The following is a 26710-nucleotide window of genomic DNA, read 5'->3' on the forward strand; positions in this document are numbered from 1 at the left end:
TGGGAGCTCCTCATCACACTGCCAGTGAGCTGCAACACTCCCATCTACGGGCCTGGGAATTCTCATGTGTGAAGGAACTTCATCTTTCTGAATCGTTATTTAGGGCTGCCAACACCCGGCAGTAATGAATATGGAAACAGACAAAGCTCTAAGTCACGAGGGGAAGAAAGCTAAAATGGCCTCCCATGGATCACATTACTTATAAACGTGGAACTTTCTCAGCCACCGATAATTATTTTAAAAGACGGCGGCAGCCATGCAGGGCCAGTTCTCAAAGTGCTTCAGTGAAGCACTGGCTTGGCTTACATGACTCTCAAACATCTGCCAGATGTTCCTTTGACTAGTTTCGGCATCCATCCTCTGCTTTAGCCCTACTGGATGTGTCTCCTTTTAGCCTTCTCTTCCTAATCTCTACTGCTTTACAGCCTTGTGTGGCACGGAACTCTTGTTCTTCAGTTTACAAATCCTCTGTTCAGTTAGGACTTATCACACACTCACCCAACCTTCAACGTTATTTTCTAATTTATGGGCAACAGTTTTCATGACTAGAACTTCCATTTGGTCTTTCTCTGCCTGATGTTTTTGCATAGTGTCTCTATTGTCATTTTAAATTCCTTCTCTTAGATGTTTAATAAATTCAAACTCATATATTTTGAACTTAGTAACTCCAACTGGAGGCAGATCGTGGAGCTGTAGCCTTGCTGCTGGCTATGCTTACTGATTTCACTCCTAGATGATTACTTCTGAGCACATCAGTAAGTTTGGGATTGAGTTCTCAGCAAATGGGACTTGACCTTGAAATCCTGCGTGGATTACAGGCTGTGTCCTACCAGGATGGCTTTGGCCAGATAATTCAAAGGTATTAAAAGTTGAGGAAGCTTTGTTTGGGCCAGTGAGTTCTCACAAAGTCCCAAGTACGGTAATTTTGAACCCCAAGACCTCACATGGTTAGCCCATGAGAGAAACCTTTCAAGGGAATGGGTATTCTTACTCCACAGACTGCCAACCCAACAATAACCACGTTATCACACTGCACTAAGCTCTGCCCACATGCTAATGACTCACACTTCTGTCACCAGCCCACACCTTGTGCTCAAACTTCACTTCCTATAACATGCTGAGCATCCTGCCTTCAACGTCTGACAAGGATCTCAACAGCAACCACATCCAAGGCTGAACTTAACCCCGGTTTCCTTCTTCCTACGTCTCGATCAGCTCAAATCTCTGTCCCCTTCTCAGCAGTTCCAGGGCCACAGCTCAGGCCCAAGAGGGCACATGACTCTACTTTCTGTTTCCTGCTCTGGGTGGACTCTTGGGAGCTTCTCACTTTTTCTTAAGTCCATTTATTCTGGAGGGACTAGCTCATCTGTAAAGCGTTCCAGTTACATTCCAGGCTTTGGGATCTACCCAAATGCTCACAAATTAACTGCTTACAGCAGCTGCCCAAACGACTCAAAACCAGGAAAGAAAACATAATAACACACAAACATATTCCCCACAACGGAAAAGAAGCTAAGAAATGCTACCAGTCAAATGTAGTATCCAAGACCTGTCAGCCATAATATACCATATCCCTACTGACATTCCAGCCTGATCTATATGACCAAACTTCTGCTATTAGGCCCAAGTACCCACATTTTTTCTAAGAAAGGCAGTCCTGTCCTAAACCATCAAGCTCATTTGGCAAGCTCATTTCTGGCGTGAACCGCACATCAACCATTGCTGCTTCAAAAGTTCCAGCATTTCAACTTTGTGAAACACAATTCTCCAGCACCCTTTCACTTTCACGTTTAATGAGTCTCATATGTGTTATGGGAGTTCTCTTATGCTTTTTCCTTTGGGAAACTTTGCATAGACTTTGAAGGATGAAAATGTATAAAATGGCAGCTTCTTTAAACAAAATAATTCTTTGTAAAAAGTCCCTGCCACCATGGAAACCATATAGGATGCCACCATGGAAACCATATAGGATGATAACCCTGCCTACTCTCATATTAGTCAACATGAAGCTGCTAGAAAATTTAGAAAAGATGCTTGATAAATAAGGCATATTTGATAATCAAGACTTATAAATTCCTAAGGTCTACTCTGGTTCATAAGTAATATTTGTCTAGCCTCATCTTTGCTCACTTTTAAGCTTTAGCTATATAGATAAACTAAGCCATCCCCCTCCCCCCACAATGCAATATTCTATAATGGAGTGTCTGGTTCCCAGAGAAAGTCTTTTTCCCAAGGTCAGGCATGTAGACAAAAGTCTCCTTCCGTCAGGGGCTTGAAGTGGGTTCCTGCTTGCTAAAAAGGGAGTCATTCTTATCTCTGGCAAGAGGAATTTGTGGCCCTTCCATTACCATAAAACTGGTGCCTATTAGCTTGTCAAGGTCAATGCAGCTTCCTCAATCCCAGACCACAAGCCACACCCCAGCTGACATGCCCTCTTCCTCCCACTTAATCCTTTGTGCAATTATAGAGTATAAAAGGTGTAGCCTTTTTTTCAGGGAACAGGCAGCCATCCCGATTCTCTCTCAGAGCCTGTCAGTCTCCTCCTTGCCCTCTCGGACTCCACACCTCTTCTCTGGGATCTGAATTCTGCGGGACTCGGGCATACCTCTCAACTAAACACCTGTCCGCTCTCTTCCTGGTCTCCACACTTGTCATCAGTGGCAGAGGTGACATTCCGAATGCTAGACCTTGGGAAGCAGAACACAAGTGCCGGAGATGGAATCCATGTCCACGCCCTCAACGCTGCTGAATACACTATTCAATGAACACTAGGTTGGACCACTTCACAGCAGTGTTTGCTTTAAAGACATCTACATCACATGGGGACACCCTCAAAGTCCTTGCCAGAGCTGGTCACTTGCTCTTCCCTCCTCTGTCCTTGCTTGACCAGCCCTCAAGACAAACACTAGGGCAAGTGCAGTGGTTGCCTACCATTTCTCTGTATATCTAGTGATTTGGGATACAGACTAAAGATCTGTCTTCTTTCCTTCAAATGTTGGAGCATGAATACAGAGGAGGGGAGGAAAGCTAGACAGCGTGTACTAAGACACTGGCAGTGGCCCATATCTGGAGGGGTTACTCTTCCTACCGATGACCAAAAGATGGAAAAAGGAAAAGCAGAGCCCAGAAAGCTGAGGGTCTTTCCCAGCTTCCTTCACACCCACCGATGGTACTTTTCTTCCTTGTCTGTCCTAAGAGCCACAGCACACTCACCTCCTTGGCCTGGAAATCCAGTCTTTTTTCCTAAGCACCATGCTAGACACTTGAGATCTAGAAAAGTGGCTACTACACACAGTAGATGAGCACAACTTTAAAGACAGTTTTGTATCAAGTATTCTTAATAACTTAATAACACCAACAATCAAACTCATCTGCTGCTTTAAAGAACTAAAGAGTGGTTTCTCACTTTAGCGTATACTCCCGAGGTACTAAGTACACTTCTAAAATATATACATTATTACAAATTTTCAAACACACACAAAAGCAGCAAGGGAAGTTCACGAAGTCACATCAAGAGGCTGGTTTCACTCGTCCCTGTCTCTAACCTCAGAGCTCCCCCCAGTGTCATTTCAAAGCTAATCAGACATAGCATCATTTTATACATAACTGTTTCAAGTCCTAGCTCCTGCAGATAACTACAGCACTGTTAAATTTCCAGAGACCAGTTCCTTCATAGCAATGAAAACCCAGCCAGCTTTCAAATGTGTCTTCTGGTTGCTTGGATCATAATGAAATAAGGTCTGCACATAGCCTCAGCCTCTTATGTCTTTCATGGTGTAGGCCAGTCTCTCTGCATGCCACACTTGAAATGTATGTGTGTACCTTCTCAGGTCTTTGATGGGATTGAAGACTTAATAGTTACAGTTACAATCTTCTATCTTAGCTAGAACATATTAAGTATTAGATTCAGGTTCTTCAGGATAGGGCACCTTTTGGAATGATCTCTGTAACGTGTCATTTATCCATGTTCCAGACTTCTCTGGATTTTAATATCTCTTCTTTGATATTGTTCGTGTTGGTTGTAGTTCCATTTTGTCTAGGTCATTATCCCTTATTCCTCCTGGACAATATTTGATAATCATTCCTATTGTATATAGTTTTGTATTAGGTTAGAACTTTCTATTTAGACAAAAGGGGGAGATGTAGTGGGTAGCTGTTCCAGCTTTGACCTGGAAGTACTACCCCCATTGAGGCTTCAGAGTCTGTCACACCTATGAGGCGGGGCCAAGAGAGGAGCCCTTAAGACCCTAGATCCAGATGCGCCGGCTCTCTTGGTTCCTGGACCCTGGACGCTGGAGGTAGATCAAGCAGTTCTCCAGAGAACACCATCAGACTGCACTATACCTTTCCCAGACCCTGTAACCTATCCCTTCACTTTTAAGTTACCCCACAAAATAAACCTCCCTTTTAATTACGTGGAGTTGCCTTAATACTTCCACCAATATATGTGTTTAAGAAACTGCCCTATAGCATTCCCTAGTCTGTGGCTTGTTGACCGCTCCTCATGGTGTCACGAAACAAGTTCCACTTCTCACTGGCATCCTGAACATGGCAGGTTTAGATTAAGCACACTCAGTTCACTTTTCTGGCAGGACTTCTTCATGCCAGGTGGGGTATATTAACACCAGGAAGCATAGACTACCCGGCTGCCTTTCTTGTCCTGATGCTAGCAACCACCAACAATCACTAGCTATATCTATTATTTCACAACAGACTCTAAAAGTGACACACTGACATTAAGATGACTTTTTTAACAGCTAAGGTATGTCAACAATGAGACATTTCTTCTTATTGATTATGTGTTACCTTCAGCTACAGTTTGGAGGAAAGATGGGAAGGGATAGTTGAGTCTTTCCATTTATTATTAGTTTTAAAATGAGTTAGTTAACTTCTAGAATCCTCTGAAGTTTTTCAATTACTATTTGGTTTTAGTATTACTGAGAACTTAGGGTTCAAATATACTTAGCATACACTCAAACACTGTTTATCTTCTTTATTGATCCTTAAACTACCCCACCTTTGGCTCCTGAAGTCTATAAAATGCCCTCTTTAAGTTTTTGATTGACAGGGTGTTCTAGGTTCACAGGCATAATTCCTGCTCTAGCAGTGGCCACGCACAATGAAGCTTCACTCACTTCAGTGGGCCTGGGACTTGAGAGACTAAAGCATACTGCTTTAAGGTAGTACTCAGGACTTCTAGGTTGGTCCTTGTTTCTACACATTTCCGGGAAAGGCCTTGAAAATTACTGTCCCCGGGTCCTTCTTTAACTTCTGCTACTGTTCATCTGTCTGTGACCCACACCAAAGTCCAGGTTCCCAGATCCACGACCTCAACGACCCCTTTGATTTATTCTATAAAACACATATATGAGCCTGACACTCACACCACCAATCTAACTATCACACTGTGACTACTCATCCTCAGGACTGCTTTTGGAGTTCCTATAGCTAGAGTTTAGTAGGTATTTATTGACATTTAAACTAGCCCTACCCATAACCAGATATATGATCAGGTTCACCTGTTTCAATTTGACTGAACATTAGGGCTCTTCCACATTTTAATTTTGGTTTAAGATCATGTAAAATACATATATTTCCAAGTCAAGGGGGAAAAGAAAGCTCTATTCAGAGACATCTGGCTTTCAGCCTTTCTGTCTCCCCCACCTCCCTGTCCTCTCCATCACAACCACTTGCTGTTTTCACGCCTTTCTCTTCCCTTTCCTGGGTGCTGAGTCCAGGGCCTGCCTCTCACCTTCTGGGCAGTGCTCCACCACCGACCCTACCCACAGTCCTCGGCTGCGGGAGCCTGGGCACCACCCTCCCTCTTTTTGACGAATCACACTACCCTCATCTCTACCCTGCTACCATCACTGACCATCACTCCACAACATTAAAAGAGGTACCGTTCACTTCTTTATACAGATACAGACACTGAAGAAGTCAACCAACGGCTCTCATCCTGACCACCACTTGGGCTGTCTCCACTCTGTTATTGTCAACAGGGCTGTAATACAGCCTCACATGTGGTATGTTTTGTCTTATTTTACCAGTGTAACACCTAGATAAGTCCCTGGAGTCAGAGTGGCTGGGCCAAAGAGGAACTATAAACGTGATCTTTCTAGACATTGCGGATTCTCGGCATTTAGACTATTTTGCACTCTGAGTATCTGAGAACACCCACTTCCACCATCCCATCCACAGATCAAATGCCAAGCTTCTACATTTCTAACAGTGAAACATGGTATTTCAGTAGCACTTATTTGCTTACTTTACTAGTACACAGATTAAACATCTTTCGGATACACATTTAAGAGCAATTTGGAACCTTTTATCTGTAACCCACCTGTTCATTTATTGAATTTTTAGGAGTATTCATACTTCATGATACAAGCTGCAAATATTTTTTTTCAGTTTGTCACTAGATTCTTTTTATTTGGCTTACCATGTTTTCTGTTATACAAACACATTATTATTATTATTAATATTGTTTTGTTGTACGTGTATGAATGTTTTGTCTAAACATATGCATGTGTACCACTTGTGTTCCTGGTGCCCATGGAGGCCAGAAGAAAGTACTGGATCCCCTGGAACTGGAGTTACAGACAGTTGTGAGCTGCCGTGTGGGTGCTGGGGCTCAAACCTGAGCTCTTGCCCTGGAAGAAGAGCCAGTGCTCTTAACTGCTAAACATTTTCTCAAGCCCTACAAAAAAATATTTTTTTTTCAGCAGATTTGACACTTGCTCCCATTCTTGCCGATGGCTTCTGAGAGGACGGGAATTTACAACACTACCAGCTGTAGAGGAATCTATCAAGCTTTTCCCTAGTACTTGCAACGAATGTCTTTATTTTTATATGGTACCTGACTTATAGGTAATTTAGTCTTGACACAATACAAATGAATCCAATATTGTGTGCTTTTCAAACTCAAAACATCTCTGAGTATTTACTGCCCCATTTTCTACTCAGCTCCACCAGTCTGTTTTGAAGCACCTATCACAGTTTTAATTACAGAGCCTTAGGGCCCAGGGATTAGCGAACCATACTCCTCCACTGTTGCCTCTGTTTAAGAGTTTTCCTTATATTCTTATTTATTTGTTCTTTCTAATGAAAGCACCTTCCAACTTCCTAGTTCCAGGAAAACATGCAGACACATAAAAGTATAATAAGCTATAAATTAAGCAGAATGATAACAATTCTAAAACCAAAAGCCACGAAAAGGACTACACGTTGAAAGGGAAAGCCTTGAAACATTCACCATTATGTGAAAGTGAAAAGACACGGTTTAACCCAGAAAACTCTGATACACTAATCTGGGAAGGTTTTATTTACATAAATTTACACCAACCAGCAAAGAAACACATCTGCTTCCTTTATATCATGAATTACATCAAAACGTGGCGCAACGGGAACAACAGGATCAAATAAGCAAGCTGGGAAGACATTAGGAACATGTTGCTCACCTTCCTTTTTCAGCCATTTCACAATGTTCCCTTGTTCCATTGTAGGAGACAGCGATGGCATTAGGATCTTAATAGGATCCGCTGAAATTGAAAACAGAAAAGATTAACCAAAGTACACATACACACACACACACACACACACACACACACACACACACACACACACACACGTACCTCACAGTCTATTGAAAAGTAACTATGGAAAAAACAAAACTTTAGGTTTGTTTAATAAATACTTAAATATTTAGAATACGTTCAGCTCCTTTTTCATGACCAGAAGACATGAAACAAAATCAAGACAGGGTTCTAAGGTCCTACAAAATAATAATCGAGACCAGACATTAAGAACCTGGTTGTTTTAATTTCTTCTAATCCTATGCTATTCAATCTGCATCTGTTGTTGACAGTAGGAATGAGCAGGAACATTGGCCTTGTCAAGAGTGATTGGGCAGGAAAGCCTAAGCAGACCTCAGATCCCAACAGGTGATCTAAAAATGCACCCTGGACCCATGAGATCCCTCAGGAAAGCACAGCTAAGGAACTACTTTCTCCTTAGGCACCTAAAGGAGATACTACATAATCACCCAGTACCCTTCCCAAGAGTCTTCATTGTTTAGACCTCATTGGAAGAGTATGTGACTTTTATATTACAACTTATGTGAAAGTTATTCCAGTAGAATACCAAAGCAACACATGCCAATCCCAGAAGTCTCCCACAGAATGTCTTCTGTCCTGATGAACTTTCAAGGGCTGCAGCACAGCCCACACATTCCAAATGTGAAGACGATAGAGCATGGTTTCCTCTTCTCTGTTGATGTTAGAGGGTTAAAGGCAAGAGCATCAATGTTTAAGGGGATCAGAAATTTCCTTTTGGAAACCAAATTGATTTTACTGTAGTTTCAAATGGAGAATATCTATGGCTTTATGATAAAGGCATTTTCAATCCTTTCAAGGCACGCAGTCAGAGGAAAACTGTCTACTCTCTACTCCTCTCTGAAAGATCGGGGAAAGCATAAGGAGCCACGCCCTCATTTCTTTGAAAAATTTTCTGGTTATAGGAAACATGTGTTTTCCTCTTGGGTCTTCCATGGGCTGGGTGGTAATGAATCTTCTTTCAAGGGCAGATCCACAGGTACATTTCTTTCTGTTCCAGTCACTGGGGCTCTGTGGGCTTGAGGAAGTAATTCACACACAACCTTTCACCCACAACCAAAAAGGGCTGTACTGAGAAGTCCAACCACAGATGGCCTCAGATACTAAGCCATTCCCTATTCCAACCAAGCCATCAGTGTTCAGACTCTACCTATCCATCTGATCTCCATTCACCTGACTTTTAGCTGGTATCAGTGCTAAAGAGCTAGAAAAGTGGAATGACCAATCCTAACAGCACAATGATGAGTCTACGCTGCACTCCCTGTCAACATTCCCATTCCCAATTTCTTTTCTTCTCCCCTCCCTCCCTCCCTCCCTCCCTCCCTCCCTCCCTCCCTCCCTCCCTCCCTCCCTCCCTCTCTCTCTCTCTCTCTCTCTCTCTCTCTCTCTCTCCTCCAAGACAGGGTTTATCCACGTAAGAAATAGCCCTGGCTGTCTTGGAACTCACTCTGTAGATCTGGCTGGCCTCAAACTCAGAGAAATGCCTATGCCTCCTGAGTACTGGGATTAAAGGCCTGCACCACCACTACCCGGGGAACATTCCTATTTTCAATGAGAGGACTGCAGCTCATAGTAAGAGTTTAGTCTTCCTGCCTAACTCAAGGCTGGCCCCTACTATGCTATGGTACTTTGTGTCACTGTGTCCCTTAATGCCCCTTAAATGCAAATCATCATTTAACCACTGGTAGTGGTTACCAAGTCACCAAGGTAGTAGTACCACCAAGTGGTCTAGTCACCAAGAAATCAACCACAGCAAACCAGAACTATCAACTCCACAGGAGCACTCTTCCTAAGTCTAACAAAAACCCTAATATACCTTTACCTTGGGCATAAAGAACTGCGGCATTAAGAAAGCACTTTTACAACTGATAAGGAGTGTTTCAAATGCAGCAGAGAGCAGCTAATCTCAAGTGTATTAGGACGGATATAAATATTGGCTGGAGAGCTAGCTGAGTGGTTAAAAGAACTTGCTGTTCTCCCAGAGGACTTGGGTTTCAGTCCCAGAACCCAAATGACAGCTTATAACCATCTGTAACTCTATCTTGTTCCAGGATTTGATGACCTCTTCTGGCCTCATGGCTCCAGGCATACAAGTGGGTACACGGACATACATGCAGTTAGAACACCCATATGCACAAAATAAAGTAAAATAATAATAATAATAATAATAATAATAATAATAATAAAAATATGAGGGTGGAAACATTCAATGGGTCTCCTAATTCTAAATTTATTATTAAAGCATTGTTATTTGAAAAGAACCTGGAGAACATATACCATTCAACTCCTTTCTACTCTGGCTTTCATTCACTATCACCAGTAATTTCATTTAATTCCCAACTGAAGCCTAGTTGAGACGGAATTATAGCTACAAAACAGCTGTAAACGTCTTTTTCTTAGTAAAGCAAGCCTCTGCGCACTAAAAGCAGCACATTAGGATTCTAGATAGGCAGAAGTAATGCAAAGGCCTATGTACCACCTCAATATCTTAAGAGACCACCAAAGTCTGAAATCAACTGGAAGTAGGAGTCTACTTAGAGAAAACACACACACACACACACACACACACACACACACACACACACGCACACACGCACGCGCGTGTGTGGATGCTAATCTACTGAAGTATTAGTAATACAGGTCTAATTCCAAATTGTAACCATTGTATACTCGTAGTTACGAAAATTTTAACAAGTGTTCAAAACTTAATCCATGAAACACATTTTGAAGTATAATCACAGATTATGCTGGGTGTTAATTACCTTTTCCACAGCATGCTAAACAAATGAAGACATCTACCTAAAGAATGTTTATCAAGCTCAACTCTCAACATTCATTTTTTTAACTCAGGGACAACAGTGCTTGGAAAATAGGAAGGCAAAAGCACCCTTACTTCTAAAGGGCACCATGGTAAGAAGCAAGCGTCTCTACAAAGCATAGCTTCAAAACGAAGTACCAATACATTGCTCTTATTCAAAAGGTCAAGCCTGGCATAGGGGAACAGGATGGCATGGTCATACATACATTAATCTGCCCAACAGAGTTCCACTTCAGAGAGGTGAAAAAAGGACAGTGCTCCCACAATCGGATCCCAATTTATGACAAATATTAAATCAGTTCTCTCCAAACGGACTCTCCAGCATTTTCACACTTGGTTCAGATGCCATGATATGATCAACTCGTATTATTATCTCCTACGGTAATCTCTCACCCAAGAGACCTTCACATTGCCATTACTCCTGACATTAGAGACTATATTCTGAAATGTCTGCATTTATTAAGCATTATTTTCCAAAGTACAACATCAAGAACTCCAAAATTTTATTTTAAAAGTAAAAAGAAAACAACCCTAACCATTCTTCACACAGTCCCCTTAAGGGGGACCTGGAAGTGCTTCTCTGAATAATGACAATAAAATGTAAAACTCCTGCAGTAGATCACTATCCGCCTCTCGGGAAGTGATCAGAAGCAAACAGAGGTATCTGGATGTTGCCATCACTCAGTGCTGTCTCCTGACTGATCGTGCTGGCTCCCTACAGATGTGCCAAACACTCCGATTCTAACCAGTCTGTCTGCAGAGTTTCCTGTTAGAAATGCCATTTTAAACCATTTACATGAATTTATTAACAAGAATGCATACTTCACCCTAATAGATCCTCTTTGGATTCGAACATTTTATACATCTTTCACAAACAATTTTTTTTTGTTGTTTTTTTTCCTGACGGGGAAAGTAAGTACACAATAATAAACCAGGCTTTGGTATCAGGCCTCCACGTAACCACTATCTCCCTTTGTGTCTGCTGTCAGCACTATGAAAATAGTGTATGCTTCTTCAGCTCCCTGGAGTGGGATTAACCTGCACCTATGCTACTCCATTTTCAAATACTCATTAGACAGGATGTACGGCCCCCTTCCTCATTCCAGGAACCAGTACTGCTCCTGTCTACCGACTGTTTCCTACTAATACCAACGTGTCTAACTAGCAGTGAGAAGAGAGGAAATACGAAGATAGAGGAAGTCAGGTTTGTGCTCAACTGGTTATACACGTTTATTTAAAATAATACCTAAACATATGTAATATTTTGTTAGAATTTAACCTTTTGTAGCAGTTCAACGCTTGTTCCTTTTTATAAACCAGTTAGACTATTTCTAACTGGTTGGCAAGTGAGCCAATATACAAAGCTATAAAACACTAAAAACATTAAGATGACTACATTGTTATATGTTTGCTGCAAGCCCCAGGAAAACGTAATGGAATTCAGCTACTATCCTACTATCATAAAAACTACTACATAGAAAAGTCAAGGACTTCTCCACTTCTCCAAAGGTCAAGTCATGGCTTAAGAAGTCTTGGTGTTATTTTAGCTTTTATATATATATATATATATATATATATATATATATATATATATATATATATATATATATATATATGTTTGTTAGCTGGTTTCTAAAATGATTTTCTTGTGTGCTTCCAAGAACTCCTAACAGTGTATTTATCTAAAATACCTATCAAGCATCCAAGGCCAAATGAAACACCTGTCTCCTAGGTCAGGTGAATAGCTTTATTTCTTGTGCAATTTAGGGTGAGACCCTCCTTTCTTATACAACCTTACTAATAGACCCCTAACTTCTTACCTAACCACTTCTAGGAATGTAGACTGAGCACACAGATCCCCTTTTTGATATACTAACAGGTCATTAGCACTCAGTTGACCTCCTCTTTAACCACTCCCATTTTGGGTTGTAAAAGAAAGCCTGACGGTCACTGCCTGAGAAAAATTCTTACTTACCTTATGACCCCATAGAATTCAAGCTGGTGACCTTGCTTGGTCAGAGGATGGATCACTATTGCTTGGGTTTATAACTGGATTCCTGAGAGACTTGGGGAGAACTGAGAGAGTCGGAGAACTGAGAGGGAGAAGGAGGATTTTGACTAGAGAACTTGAGGACGATACAGAGAAAAGAGAACAGAACTAGATGGGTAAGAACTGGAGAGGAACAGACTAGATGGGAAGAACTAGATTGAAGGCGAGAAGAGAGGACTAAAGGAACAAGATGGGAGATGAGGAAGAGCCAGATGGGGAAGAACAAGATGAGGAAGAACAAGATGAGAAAGAAGGAGATGTAGGGGAGCTAAGATGGGAAGGAACTAGATGGATGAGAACCTAGATGGGTCAGAACTAAGATGAGAGAATTAAGATAGAATTTAGAGGGAATAGCAGATAAATATAGAGAGAATTAAACAGAAAGGAACTAGGTTTGATTATAGAACTGAAGGTATGCAGATAGGATTTTATCCCAGAGGAATACAGTAGATGGACAAAAAGCTTGGTGTATCTACATTTATTCCTGCCCTGAATGCCTGGTGGAGCTGTAGCTGTAATAGATGGAATTTTGTCTTAGGGAAATAAAGTTAACAGACGTAAGAGCATAGTGTACGTAGAATTTTCCCCTCAGATATTCGTGCTGGACATAGCGAAATCCCCATGGGTATTCTATATATGTTTCTAGTGTTTTATTTTGAAACACTAACTTTTAAGAGTAAATGTCTCACAAACTATTAAACTATTTTACTGTCTGTCTCATAAGAACCACACAATAAATGACAACCATTCGGAATGCTGTTGCTTGATGTACAATATGAGCTGTACAAACAATTTATCACCAAATTGAAGAAATTTCTTTAGTTCTTCGAATCTATTCTGCCAATTTTCCTTCAGCAAAATTCTGACTTTAATTTTAAATGTGGCATAATAATCTGATTCTAATTTATTTTTCCTAATGTATATTTTTATCCTGGCAACAAAATTGGTATTTCAGCAAAATCAATTATATTGAAGACTTAAATTTATGATATATACAGGAATTCTAAAAGGTCACTGGATTAACAGAGAAACTAATATAACAAACTCGTAAAATACAAATTGCTTTGTGGTATTAATGTGAAGCAGATCTATGATGCTCCATTACAATAATGAAGTAATTAAGGACATTGGGCAGTTTACATATGGTCCAGCCAAGTGGCACACTCCAGCCCATTTATTGGACTGTTACCTAAGCACACAAAAACCATGAAATGAATAGACAAAGAGCTCACTGATAAAATGCATCTTCAAAACTGCTGTACAAATAAAGCAATCCTGCCATCTGCAGGCGGAATGAAATACAGCAGCACGGAGGACATGATTTAAACCAGCACCCGGGGAACAGAACAGGAAGACTGCAGCAGTGAATAAAAGCAATTCCGGTGTCACTTCAAAATAAATGACCGCTTGCCAGCTTTCTTTGTGCCTCACTATTCTGCTGTGGTGCTGGTAGAATAGACTGAGACATCTACAGCCTGTGACAGAAACAGATATACACCAGTATGTATGAAGACAGCTGCTGCAGGGCTTGCCTGGCATGCTAACAAACATTCCAAAGACAACAGTAATCCATGCTGTCCAGCTGCTATCTATTCTGCACAGAAGCGAGGACTAAAACAAGGTCCTCTACTTGACAACAGCTACTCAGTTCTAGTCAGTAGTGTTATTAAAGGTACTTTTCATTGTTCTTTTAAAATGAGTTTTGGAATATATTTACAGAATTTCACTGCCTCCCCCAAAACTTACCCAACACTGAGGGAAAATGTCCTTTTGTCATATTGCAAACAGAAACCAATAAGAAAATGGAGAACAATGGAACACAACTTTGGAAGTAGAAAAGTAAATAGTTGCCTAAAAATCAACTAAAAGGACCCCACAGAGCTGCATCTTAAGTCAGGGAGCAGTCTGTGAACAGGGAAGAGTTGGGTGCCCAGGTGTCTCAGCCCAGAGCTAGGTAACTGCCCCATCCCCACTCAACAGCACACCAGAGAATCCTTTCTCTAAGAAGGGGCCTTTGGAATTTAGGTCAACCTACCTGGCTTAGGATACACAGAAATGAAAACTTACAGTTAACCAAAACATTAGCTGATGTACTTTTATGGAGTCAAAAATTTTTGCAGGACAGCAATTCCTGCAGGAAATGCAAAACAACGGTAACAAGCTGTTAATATATGGAATGGATCATGTCCTCTGGGGCACACAGTATATGTTTAGTACAAGCAGTGTCTATGAAATAGACTGAGAATACAAAATAACTAGAGTGAAAAGAGAGGACTCTCCTGAGCAGAAATCATCTACAGACAATGTCTACAATGCTAAGAGAATGCCAGAAGAGAGCTTAGAGTCAAACCTGTGGCTTTGAAGGAAGATGACACTGGAGAAGTGGGGGCCATGGGGCAGAGATCTACTGTAGGGTTACAAGCCTCTATCGGTATAACATAGTGTGTATTACTGTACTAAGTGAAATGTTTTCTTATTTAACAAGTATATACATATTAATAAAATATTTAACTTTTAAAGGCAACAAGAAATAGAGAGTAGGACTAAACTAGCTGGGTCAAATTGCAGCTCATTCACCTGTAAGTTGACTATTCTGTACCCCAGTCTCCCCTTTTGTAAATCACAATACAGATTTCTATAAAGAAATGAGGTTATACATGTAAAGTCTTTACAATGGGCCCTGGAGAAGACTAAGTCTCAACTATGTATTATTGACAGGCAGCATATTTTTGACAGGCACTTAGAAGATGGATCCCAAAGGTATCCAGAGAGTTGGCTAAGTGTACTGAAATATCCTACAGATGGAGTCGCGGGTGCCTTTTTCACCATCCCCAACATCCAGCCCTATTCTGTCAGTGAAGGTACATTATCTTCTGTGTCTGCTCTATTTCATCTCTATGCTAACTGTATCTCTCACTAAAATCACTGACAAATTTACCTTCAATGCTATCATACTACTGGCTACCAGAGCTAAAAGCCAAATGGTAATGACAGCTACATGAAGAATCATAAATGAACAGGGAAACATTACAACAGACACAAAAAATTGTTCCTAGTATTACAAGGGACTACTTTAAAAACCTGTACTCCAACAAGCTGGAAAACCTAAAAGATATGGATAAATTTCTAGACTCAGCCAAACCACCAAAATTATACCAAGAAGTCAACAACCTAACAGACCCATAACAAATGGGGAGATTGACCTAGAAATAAAAACAACAACAACCAGAGCCAGATGGATTCACAGCGGAATTCTACCAGACAGTCAAAGAAGATCTACAGCCAGGCCTTCCTAGACTATTCAAAAACTGAGCAACACAAAGAGCACACTCAAACTGCTATGAAGCCAGTGCCATTCCAATATCAGAACCAGGTAAAGACACAGCAACAAAAAGGAACTAGAGGCTAATATCCCTGATGAACAGAGACTCAAAAATGCTTGAAAATATACTTGCAAATAGAATACAGACATACATAAAAAGACCATCCACCATGGTAAGATTGGCTTTATTCCGGAAATACAGGGAAGACAATATATGTAAGTCAATGAATGTAATAAACCACACAAACGGACTTAAAGACAAAAATCACATGATCACTTCAATAGACAACAGAAAAAGCCTTTGACAAAATGCTTTCGTAATAAAATTCTTAGAGAATTTAGGACTAGAGGGGATATACCTCAACATAATAAAAACTATGTATGAGAAAGCCACAGCCAACATCATCCTAAACAGAAAAAAGTTTGAAGCAATTCTACTTAAGTCAAGAATGAAACAGGGATATCATTCTCTCCACTCCTTTTCAATATTATGCTTGAAGTACTGGCTGGAGCAATAAGGTAAGAGAAAGAAATTAAAGGGATAGAAATAGGGAAAGAAGAAGTCAAACTATCCCTATCTGCAGATGACATTATACATTAGAGATCTCAAAACTTCTACCATAAAACTTCTAGAAATGATAAATTCAGCAATGTAGCAGGACACAAAATCAGCTTGCACACATCAATAGCTTTTCTATACACCACTAACACACAGAGAAAACGATCATGGACACATTCCCATTTACAAGAGCCTCAAAGAAAATAAAATAGGAATAAGCCTAACCAAGGAAGTGATGGACCTCTATAATGAAAACTTAAGCCTCTAAAGAAAGAAAGCAATTAAAAAAAAAACACTAGAAAGTGGAAAGACATCACATGCTCATGGATTGGCAGAATTAATATTGTGAAGATGACCATTTTACCAAAAGCTATTTATAGATTCAATACAATTCCCATCAAAATCTCCATCTCATCCTTCACAGAAATAGAAGAAAACTCCCCTAAAATTCATATGGAAGCACAGAAGACTCCAACAGACAAAACAATCCTGAACAAAAAGAACAATGCTGGAGGGATTACCATTCCAATCTTAATATATGCTACAGAGCCATAGTAATAAAAACAATATATTATGGAGCTATAGTAAGAAAAACAACATACCAGCATACAAAGAGAGATGTAGAGCAATGTTGAAGGCCCACATGAATATATGTAATTCCAGCCACTTAATATGTGACAAAGAGGCCAAAAACAGAAGCTGGGGAAAAGAAAGCATCTCCAACAATGGTGCTGGGAAAACAGGATGTCCATGCGTAGAAGAATGAAATTAGACCCATATCTATCACCTTGAACAAAATCCAACTCCAAACAGACCAAAGACCTAACTATGAAACCTGAAACACTGACATTGCTAGAAGAATAGGAAGTATGCTGTGGAATAATCTTCTTGTACACTGTAAAGATTTGTCACTTGAATTGGTTTATAAAATGCTGACTGGCCAGTAGCCAGGCAAGAAGTATAGGTGGGATGACCAAACTAAGAATGCTGGGAAGGAGAGGGGTGGTGTCAGCCATATGTAGAGAGATTAGGAGATGAATGTGCCATGCTAATAAAGGTACCACCACATGGCAGAGCATAAGTAAGGAATATGGGTTAACTTAAAATGTAAGAGCTAGTTAGTAATAAGCCTGAGCTATCGACCGATCATTTATAATTAATATAAGCCTCTGTGTGGTAATTTGGGAAGTGGCTGCTGGGTATTTGGGAACAGGTGTTGGAACAGAAAGGCTCTGACTCCATTTACATCAGTACCCTACATTATATAGGTGTAGGAATGGACTTCCTGAATAGAATTCCATTTTCTCAAGAATTAAGGCCAACAACTGACAAATGGAATTTCATAAAACTAAAAAGCTTCTGCACAGCCGAAGAAGCAATCATCAGGTAAAGAAGAAGCTCACACAATGGGAGAGAATTTTTGCCAGGTATACATCTGACAGAGGATTAACATCCAGAATATATAAAGAACTAAAAAAACAAAACAAAACAAAAAAACAAAACCCAAATAATAATACAAAAATGACCCATTTCAAAAATGGGCCTGGGACTGAACAGAGAATTCTCAAAATAAAAGGCTAAGAAATATCGAAAAATGTTTATCGTCCCTGTTCACTTGGAACCTTCAGCTCACCCCTGCACAATCTGGAAAGCCCCATTCTTCCCTCCATCCCTCCCCTCCCCTCCCCTCCCCTCCCCTCCCCTCCCCTCCCCTCCTCTCCTCTTCTCGTCTCTTCTCTCTCCAAACCCCGCCCACTTAGAGTCTCCAAAGGAAAGGGTGCCAAAAAGCCTAAAGTACTTAGCTTTTGACCATACTTGGGCACAAATACAGCTTGTGGCAGACACATCATCAACCCTTGCCTACAACCCATAAAATCTCGCTGCTTTCTTTTGGGGGCAGACTCCTCTGGCCCTGATCTCTGGGACCAAAGAACCCGCCCAAAAGTTGCTCTCAATAAACCTGTTATACTTTTTCAATTCTGCTTGATTTGGCTTACTGTATCGGCAGAGAAACGTATTAAATCTACCACATAACCCAGCTTTATCACTCCTTGGCATATGCCCAAAGGGCTCAACATCCTCTTCCACAGCTCAGCTGTGTTATTGCTGCTCTACTCACAACAGCTAGGTATCTTAGTTACTTTTCTATGACTAGGAGACACACCATGACCAAGGCAACTTATAAAAAAAAAAAAGCATTTAGTTGAAGGCTTGCTTACACTTCAGAGGGTGAGTACAAGACCATCATGGTGGGACAGAATCATGCTATTAACTGATCTACAAAACAAAAACAAACAACCACCCTATAAAACACGCAAGTCTGTGGTCTGTATAAAAATATTTATCTAGCTTAAATGAACTTTTCTCATCTGGGCTGACAATGCTCCCTCCAAGAGTCAAAGATCACCACCTAACAAAAACTCAACACCAGGATGAAAAGCCCTCTTTTGAGTTGTTGGTCAGAGTTCTTAGGAGACTGACAAAACTTTACAGACTATTACTACTGCCATTGGATCCCTCCCACCCTACCCCCGGAGGTGGAAAGTAAGTCCCTATTGCTGAAGAAACCATGTACTTAGGAAACAGAGCCCAGAGGCCCCTGTGCTGGAACTGACCTGAAAGCCTCCTCCCTGAGGATTAGCTTTCATAATACCAAAAGGTGCCATGCAAGCTTCCGAAGGAGGGAAGCAACCAGGTCCTATCAGCTATGGCACCTATGAACCACAGCAATAGCCAGCATGGCGCAATAATCCTAAAGGTGCAGCAGTGGCATCCGGACCTTGGCAGCCAGCAGCTTTCGGATTTAATTCGACTTAGACCACTCAACAGGCAGGAAAGCATGCCTGACACTGGAAACGTAGCTAGTGAAGTCACGGATCTTGGAGGAGAACCTATAACCACCACTTTACTAAATGTGAAGGGACACCAGCCCACTCAAGCATGTGGCTCTAGCAGGCCTTGCCCTTCTCGCCGTTCCCTCTGCCTTGATAAAAATCATTAGATTACGTTCCTAAAGCTAGCCCCAAGATTCATTCCCTTATTTGGCCAATCCCTACTCCTGAGGCTGACTATCAAGGTCCAGCTATCAAAGGATAGAAATCCAGCAATCCTTTGGCTCATCTAATAAACATGCTCAATTAAAATTAAACCCCTCAGCCTGGTGGTGGTGGTGGCGTAGGCCTTTAAGCCCAGCACTCAGGAGGCAGAGCCAGGCGGGTCTCTGTGAGTTCAAAGCTAGCCTGGGCTACAGAGTGAGTTCCAGGACAGGCACCAAAATTACACAGAGAAACCCTGTCTTGAAAAAAAAAACAAAACACAAAAAATGAAACACCTCATTCTGACTCAGAGTTTCTTTCCCCTTATATCCTTTTATCCAGGGGCAGTCCTTTGTCCTCTGGGGAAAATACCCTGCCCCTTTCCCTTTTTCCCTTCCCATTCTCCCTCTTCTTCTATCTCCTGTCTTTGTCCCTTATCCCTGTCCCCTGTCCCTCTAGGGCAAATAAATCTCCTTTGTGCTGATAACATGGTCTTGAGGGTCCCAGCCAATACTTTTCCTTTCAAAATGTATTTGTTCTCATCCCTCATCAAGGAACTTACTTCTCTTTGCAACAGACTAAAACCATTACAGAAAGCCACAACTGTAGTAGGTAGCTGTTCCAGCTTTGACCTGGAAGTACTACCCCTAGTGAGGTTTCTGGTAACTGCCATGCCTACCTATGACCTGCCCCTGGGGTAGGGCCAAGATGGGAGCCCTTAAGACCTGAGATTCAGATGTGCCGGGGCTCTTGGTTCCTGGTGATCCTGGATGCTGGATGGTAGATCAAGCGGAGTTCTCCAGAGAACACCGCTGGACTGCACCTCACCTCTCCCGATCCTGTAACCAACCCCTTTACTGGCTGTAAGTTACCCCAAAATAAACCTCCTTTTTAACTACATGGAGTTACTTTAATAAATCCCCACAATACACAACCAATCAAAATGCAGAGATTTGGAACCCACTCCCAGTGCATACAACTACAAAACAACTCTCCAATCAAAGGCTCAGAGAACATTTTAGAAGAGGCATTAGAAAGATTAAGAGCCAGAGGCTCGGACTGTTTTGCTGTGAGACTATCTCCTAGTAATGTCAGAAGCTATGCTCACAGTCTCAGCAACATGACTGCCTAAACAGGAACTGAGTAAGGACAACAGCATGCCAAAGTGGATAGGGGAAAGACCATGTGGCCTCAACCATATACAAAGAACTACAGACAACCAAGGAATGCTGAGGCAGGGGAATCGTCTTCCCTGGAAAGAACACGTCAATTGCTTATCCAATACCAAATGGTCAGCCTTGTTACATACAAGTAACATTAAACAGACTAAGCAGGTTATATTTAGTAATTAATACATACATACACACACATATATGCAGATAACAACAATTAATGAAAAAAGAAACTGACTTTGAAACAGACAAGGAGGGGTACATGAGAAGATTTGAAGGGAGAAAAAGGAAGGAAAAATGACATAATTATATCAAAAGTAAAAGAAATAATAATAATAAAAAACAAAGCGTCAGGTGCTGCTATGGAATATTACGTTAACTGTGTAAAGGTGTGTTACATTTGTTTCTGCTGCCTTTGTTTAACATGTAGGAGAGTGCTACATTGTTTTTTGCTGCATTTGTTTAACTATGTAAAAATGTGTTGTTGTTTCACTTTGCCTGCCTAAAGCACCTGATTGGTCTAATAAAGAGCTGAACGGCCAATAGCTAAGCAGAGAAAGGATAACCAGAGGTGGTGGGCAGAAAGCATAAGTAGAAAGAGAAATCTAAGAAGAGGAGAGAAAGGAGAGGGTAGGAGAGGGAGGAGGAGGAGAGGAGAGAAGAGGAGAGAAGGGAGAGAGGGAGATGCCTAGGGCCAGCCAGGCAGCTGCCAGTCAGTAGACACAGAGTTGGACATACAGAAAGAAAAGTAAAAAGCCCCAGACAAATATATGAAGAGAAACTGGTTAAGTTATAAGAGCTAGCAAGAAATAAGAGCTAAGATAAGGCCAAGCATTCACAATTAATAAAAAGTCTCCATGTCTTGATTTGGGAGATGGTTGGGGCCCCTCCCCCCAAAAAAGAGCTTGGTACAAGGTGCTGTGGCAGGCACACTTGTGACCCCAGCAATAGAGCTAAGGAAAATAGAGGTAGATCCCTGAAAGGCCATTCCAGCTGGTCTAGCCTATTCAAAGTTCCAGGCCAATGAGATCTTGTTTCAAACATAAAAAGATCCTGAGGAATGACTCTGAGGTTATCCTCTACACTCCACATGTACATGTACTCACACATACACAAAATTATAAATTTATCATTTATTAAAGACAGAAGCAAAGTTTTATAGAAGATGGATGTGTTTGCTTACTTTTATATAAAGACTAAATCTTGGCTGAACATTTGATAGGCATCTTCAGTTCAAGGCCAGCCTGGACTACAAAGTAAAATCCTGTCTATGTTACTGTTCTACAGATACAATCCACAGAAGCTCCAGGTATAGACATATTTGGACTATCCCTCTCTTTAACATAGGAACTTTTACACATATATCATAGAGTGGTTACTAGTTTAAATACTAAAAGAATGAGAGAAATGAAATGTAACAGCTGAGGTGAAGAAGTCAGTGATGTAGGGGCTGTCTTTCATTTGTCTTTGTCCACACTACACTGAGTAGATTACATAAACTGGCTTCCTTGCACTTGGCCTCCAGTTGAGTTCAGCCAATGGGCAGTACAGTCAGGAAACTGAAGGAAGAGAAGGATGAAGTCAGTGTAGTTCTTCTGCAGTTCCCTGCCTCCTGTGGGGTCACCAGAGGCTGGCTGCGTGCTTTACTATATAGGACACAGCACATCAGCGGTATTCCTATCTGGTTCCCTCTAGGTAGTGGAGACAAGCACCTTGTTCTAAACAACATTTTGAATTCACAAAAATGTCACTTACTAAATCCTCCAGTTTTTAGGAAGCACTATTTCCCATCTGGACTCTCAATTGTATGGAAAGACTTGGGAGACAGGCATTTAAATAATAAAGAAAGACTTGAGGGAAGAGTCTGAGTAAATGAAAACACAAGGTATTTATGTTTAGGGACAAGTGGTCTCATGATCCTAAATGCATGAGTGACCTTAACCCATATCTAGATCGGAGTCAAGACTTCCAATTACTGGCTTTACTGTGGTCACTTATATACATGGATCACCTAGCCATTTATTTATAAATGAAATTTCTATATTAATATACATCTCTCTTGTTCTCAGATTTATTTAGTATGTTTGCAAAGCCACACAAATACTTTCAATAGGAAATAGACAAGATGTCCCTGCAAACAGGCTAGGTGGTATTTATGGGTACATTGTGGGTAGGATCCAGGTCCCTTTGAAACACAAAATTTTGCAAATGTGCATTTTTTTTCTGAAAAATGGGGGTAGGATAGCTTTGTTTCAGTTTTCAAAAAGATATGTGCACCTCTCAAAACCAGTGCTAGTAAATCCCCCAAAGACTGCCTTGAATACTGGCTTGCCAGCGCCAGTTCTCCCAGAAATGTCTGTAATGGAAGAAAGTTCTTATGCAGTCACAGAAATATAATGAGCAGGCACCAGACATTGTAAATATACTGCCTACTCCAGGTCATACAGAGCTTACTGCCTTTAGACAATCTGTTGATGTCCCTAGTACCACCTCACAGTACAGGGAACTAAAAACCCAGGGCTGTGTGGCAGTCATCCTGGCCCCTGAGTTTTGAGAGAGAATCTCACTATGTACTCCAGGCTGGCCCCAAACTCTCTGTCCTCCATGCCCCTGCCTCCACCACCAGCTTATTGACTGTTTCACATACTTTTAGGAAGTAGTCAATGCATATTTTAAAGACGCCTGCTAGAAAGGGTTATACCATTTCATACAGTAGAATCTATGTCCTCACACTGAATACCAAAGGCTCCAGAAGAGTTCTGTGCTGGGCTGCTTGACATTAAACCAGAAAGTAAATTGTACAAAGATCCCAGTTTATTTTGCAAGATTTCAACACGGGAAAAGGAAATCATCATTCCACTTACTTTAGCAAAAGAAATGGACATATGCGTCAGAGTAAAGGAGTGTACACATTTTGCTATCAAAGGCAAGTAAGGCTTAAGAGAACACTAAGAAGGCAAATTAGAAACATATATAGCAAGAAATAAACATTTTCAAACTATGCTGCATAATTCTGCTACTGCTCATATAGTCCAGAATTGCATTTATCCAAAATGTTAAATTTTGTTAAACGATAGTTACAGCAGGACTGTTGCTAAACAACTATTTCACAGTGTAGTTATTAAAGTATGTCTCACTCCCAAAACAAAGAAAATGCACAAGTGTTTACTTAGGATAGAGACAGTGACTATAATGTGAACATGCTGCCAGAGCTACTCTGCTGTCTATGACTCAGCAGTCCCTTGACAGGTAGCTTGGTGTTGGGCAGATGGTTTGAAACTGATTTTCACTAGAGCATATACCATGGATCTATGAGCACCAGAGGAGTTAATTTATGCTAACTACCGGGAAGACTGCACAGTATACAGGATGCTCTCAATAAATAATATATTACTTCTCAACCCGCTTCCTAAACTTTGCTAGCCAAGGCTCACTTAAAAAATATATTTTGTATTAATTCTGAGAATTGTATACATGCATACAATGTATTTTGAACATATTCACCCCTATTCCTCCCTCTTAACTCCTTAATCCATCCTTCACTGTCTACCTCCTCTCAATATCAGGTACACTTTTTTTTTTTTAAACCCATGGAGTACAATTTGTACTGCCCATATACACATGGGAGTGGGGCCATCCACTCGATTTAGGTCAACCTACCAAGGACTAAATCCTAAAAGCACTCTCCTCACCTAGCAGTCATCAACTGTCAATAGCTCCTAAGTGAACCCCCCCACCCTAATGTTGGAATGTTGACTGGCTTGACCTTGTATGGATATTATGCAGGGAACCTCAGCTGCTAAGGTTTCAGGAATGCAGTGGTCCCCTCATGCCCAGAAGACACTGTTTTGGACTGGAGAGATGGCTCAGAGGTTAAGGGCACTGACTGCTCTTCCAGAGGTCCTGAGTTCAATTCTCAGCAACCACATGGTGGCTCACAACCATCTGTATTGAGATCTGGTGCCCTCTTCTGGCCTGCAGTCATACATGCTGTATACATAATAAATAAATAAATCTTAAAAAAAAAAAAAAAAGATACTGTTTTATCCCAATCTTTCCTGATATCTAGCTCTTACAACCTTTTGCCCACACTAGGGCTCATTTTTATGTTTTTAGTGGAAAAGAAAGAGCTCAAAGTTGGTGACTGATTCATGAACTAGTTTATCCAATACAATACAAGGGGATTTGGTATAGTATGCTAGCTTGGGTTTGGTATAGTGCTAGCTTGGGTTTGGTATAGTGCTAGCTTGGGTTTGGTATAGTGCTAGCTTGGGTTTGGTATAGAGCTAGCTTGGGTTTGGTATAGTGCCAGCTTGGGTTTGGTATAGTATGGTAGCTTGGGTTTGGTATAGCATGCTAGCTTGGGTTTGGTACAGTATGGTAGCTTGGGTTTGGGTTTGACTTCCTCTTTTTAAGAAGACATTGATGCCATCCATCATGGGGGCACTATCTTCTGGCGTCACCTAATTCTAACCCTCCCCAAGGGACTTTACCCTAAAATATCATTATCAAGTAGATTTGGGTGTTTAGTTTTCAACACATCACTGCAATGTACTGCAGTGTACATGAAAAGAACAGGCAGAGGTGATTGCGAAACACAAGCAACATTCCACCTTGATGCTCGGGGTAATGCTAAATACCTTAGTAAAGTCCAAGTCTCTGGCTGAAGACATGGCTCAACAGGTAAGGGGACTTCCAGCCAAATATGAGGACCTGAGTTCAGTCCCTAGAGCCCACATGATAGAAGGAGAGGACCGAGTCCCACAAGTTGTCCTCTGACCTCCACACACATGCTGTGGCACTCCTATCCCTACCCAAATAAATGAAAAAATATAATCTAAAAAAACACTAACCCAAACCCTATCTATTCTAAACAGGTAGCAACAGAGAAACTCCAAATGTGTGTCCTTCTGTAACCACGACGTGTGCCTTCAGGGGTTTCTACTGTGCCTTCGGCTGGAAGGACTGCCACTTCTTCCTCTAGCTGCTCATTGCTTCATCACCATAAACTTCGTTCTTAGGGCTCACTGCATAGACCATTGAAATCCTGTCTTCATTGTTTCTCTCTCCCAAGTAGCCTATAAATACTTACAAATAGGGATATCAACAAATTCAGGATTGCACGTCCAGAACTTAGTGTGACTGAATGGGCCACGTGGCAGAATTCCGAGAATGCATTCACCTCAGAAGATCACACTTTGTAAGTAGGCTGCCACGTGCCCACTACCTGATAGACATTTGTTCCATTATGCAATCAGCCAAGTGACAAGTAACACTACCTTCTCAAAAAGCACGCCAGTTGAAAGAATGAAAGAAAGGATCTGTTAAACATAAATACACAGAGCATTGTTTAGTCCACTTATAATAATACAGCGGCATGGCTTCATCTTTCTGAGCTTTTATAGTTTTACCCAAATAAATAGCAATAATGCCAAAGCTTTAGATCATTAAGAGAAGTTAATAAAAAAAATTCTAAGAAGTACTGACTAAACACACAGCATGTGCCACAGTTCACAAAGGCAGCCAACAAATACCTCTTAGGGAAAACAAAACAAGAGTACTTCCAAATTTACAGATTTTAAAATCCTATATAGGTGTGTTAAAGAGAAATGGGTTCAATAAATGTACCTAATTGATACAGTCTTTGATTATCCAAAAAAGCAGTTTAGTTTTATTAAAGTACAATTTTTACTCATGGAGAAACTGAGAGATATACTCACTGTCCTTCCATTGTTTAACATACAGTATATAAAATGGCAGGCTTTTCTTACATGTGTGAGTATGGGCTGAGGCTTATGATGGGGACAGAAAGGACATTTTTAGGCATCATTAGACATCATCATTCTTAGCACCAACTCATAGAGAAACTCCTTACATATAAAGATGAAAAAACATTCCCTTAAATATTTTCCTAAATATTTCCTAAAATAGTTCATGTGTATTCAAGTAGCTTAACAAAAGCCTATAGGTAAGAACTGGTAGATAAATTTGGGCTCTACATGTAGCATAATATCCCTACCAGAGGTCTCTGTCATAATGTCCAAAACCTACAAATACTAAGATGAATGTGGAATTAAGGTCGTTATCAACTGAGTTTGAGACAGGGAGAACATCCATTATCCAGGTGGGCACAGCATAGCA

General features: G+C 40.9%; 1 protein-coding gene across 1 annotated transcript in view; it reads right to left on the reverse strand.

Annotated features, from left to right (window-relative positions):
* The window catches only part of Pdhx (pyruvate dehydrogenase complex component X), a 66271-nt gene that overhangs the window by 37560 nt on the left and 2001 nt on the right, over positions 1–26710 (reverse strand). Inside the window, exon 2 of the mRNA XM_059261013.1 lies at positions 7461–7541. Coding sequence (XP_059116996.1) covers positions 7461–7541 — 81 coding nt within the window. The remainder of the gene's footprint in view (positions 1–7460; positions 7542–26710) is intronic.

This window comes from Peromyscus eremicus, chromosome 4 (genome assembly GCF_949786415.1).
Source record: "Peromyscus eremicus chromosome 4, PerEre_H2_v1, whole genome shotgun sequence".
Taxonomy (NCBI): Eukaryota; Metazoa; Chordata; class Mammalia; order Rodentia; family Cricetidae; genus Peromyscus; species Peromyscus eremicus.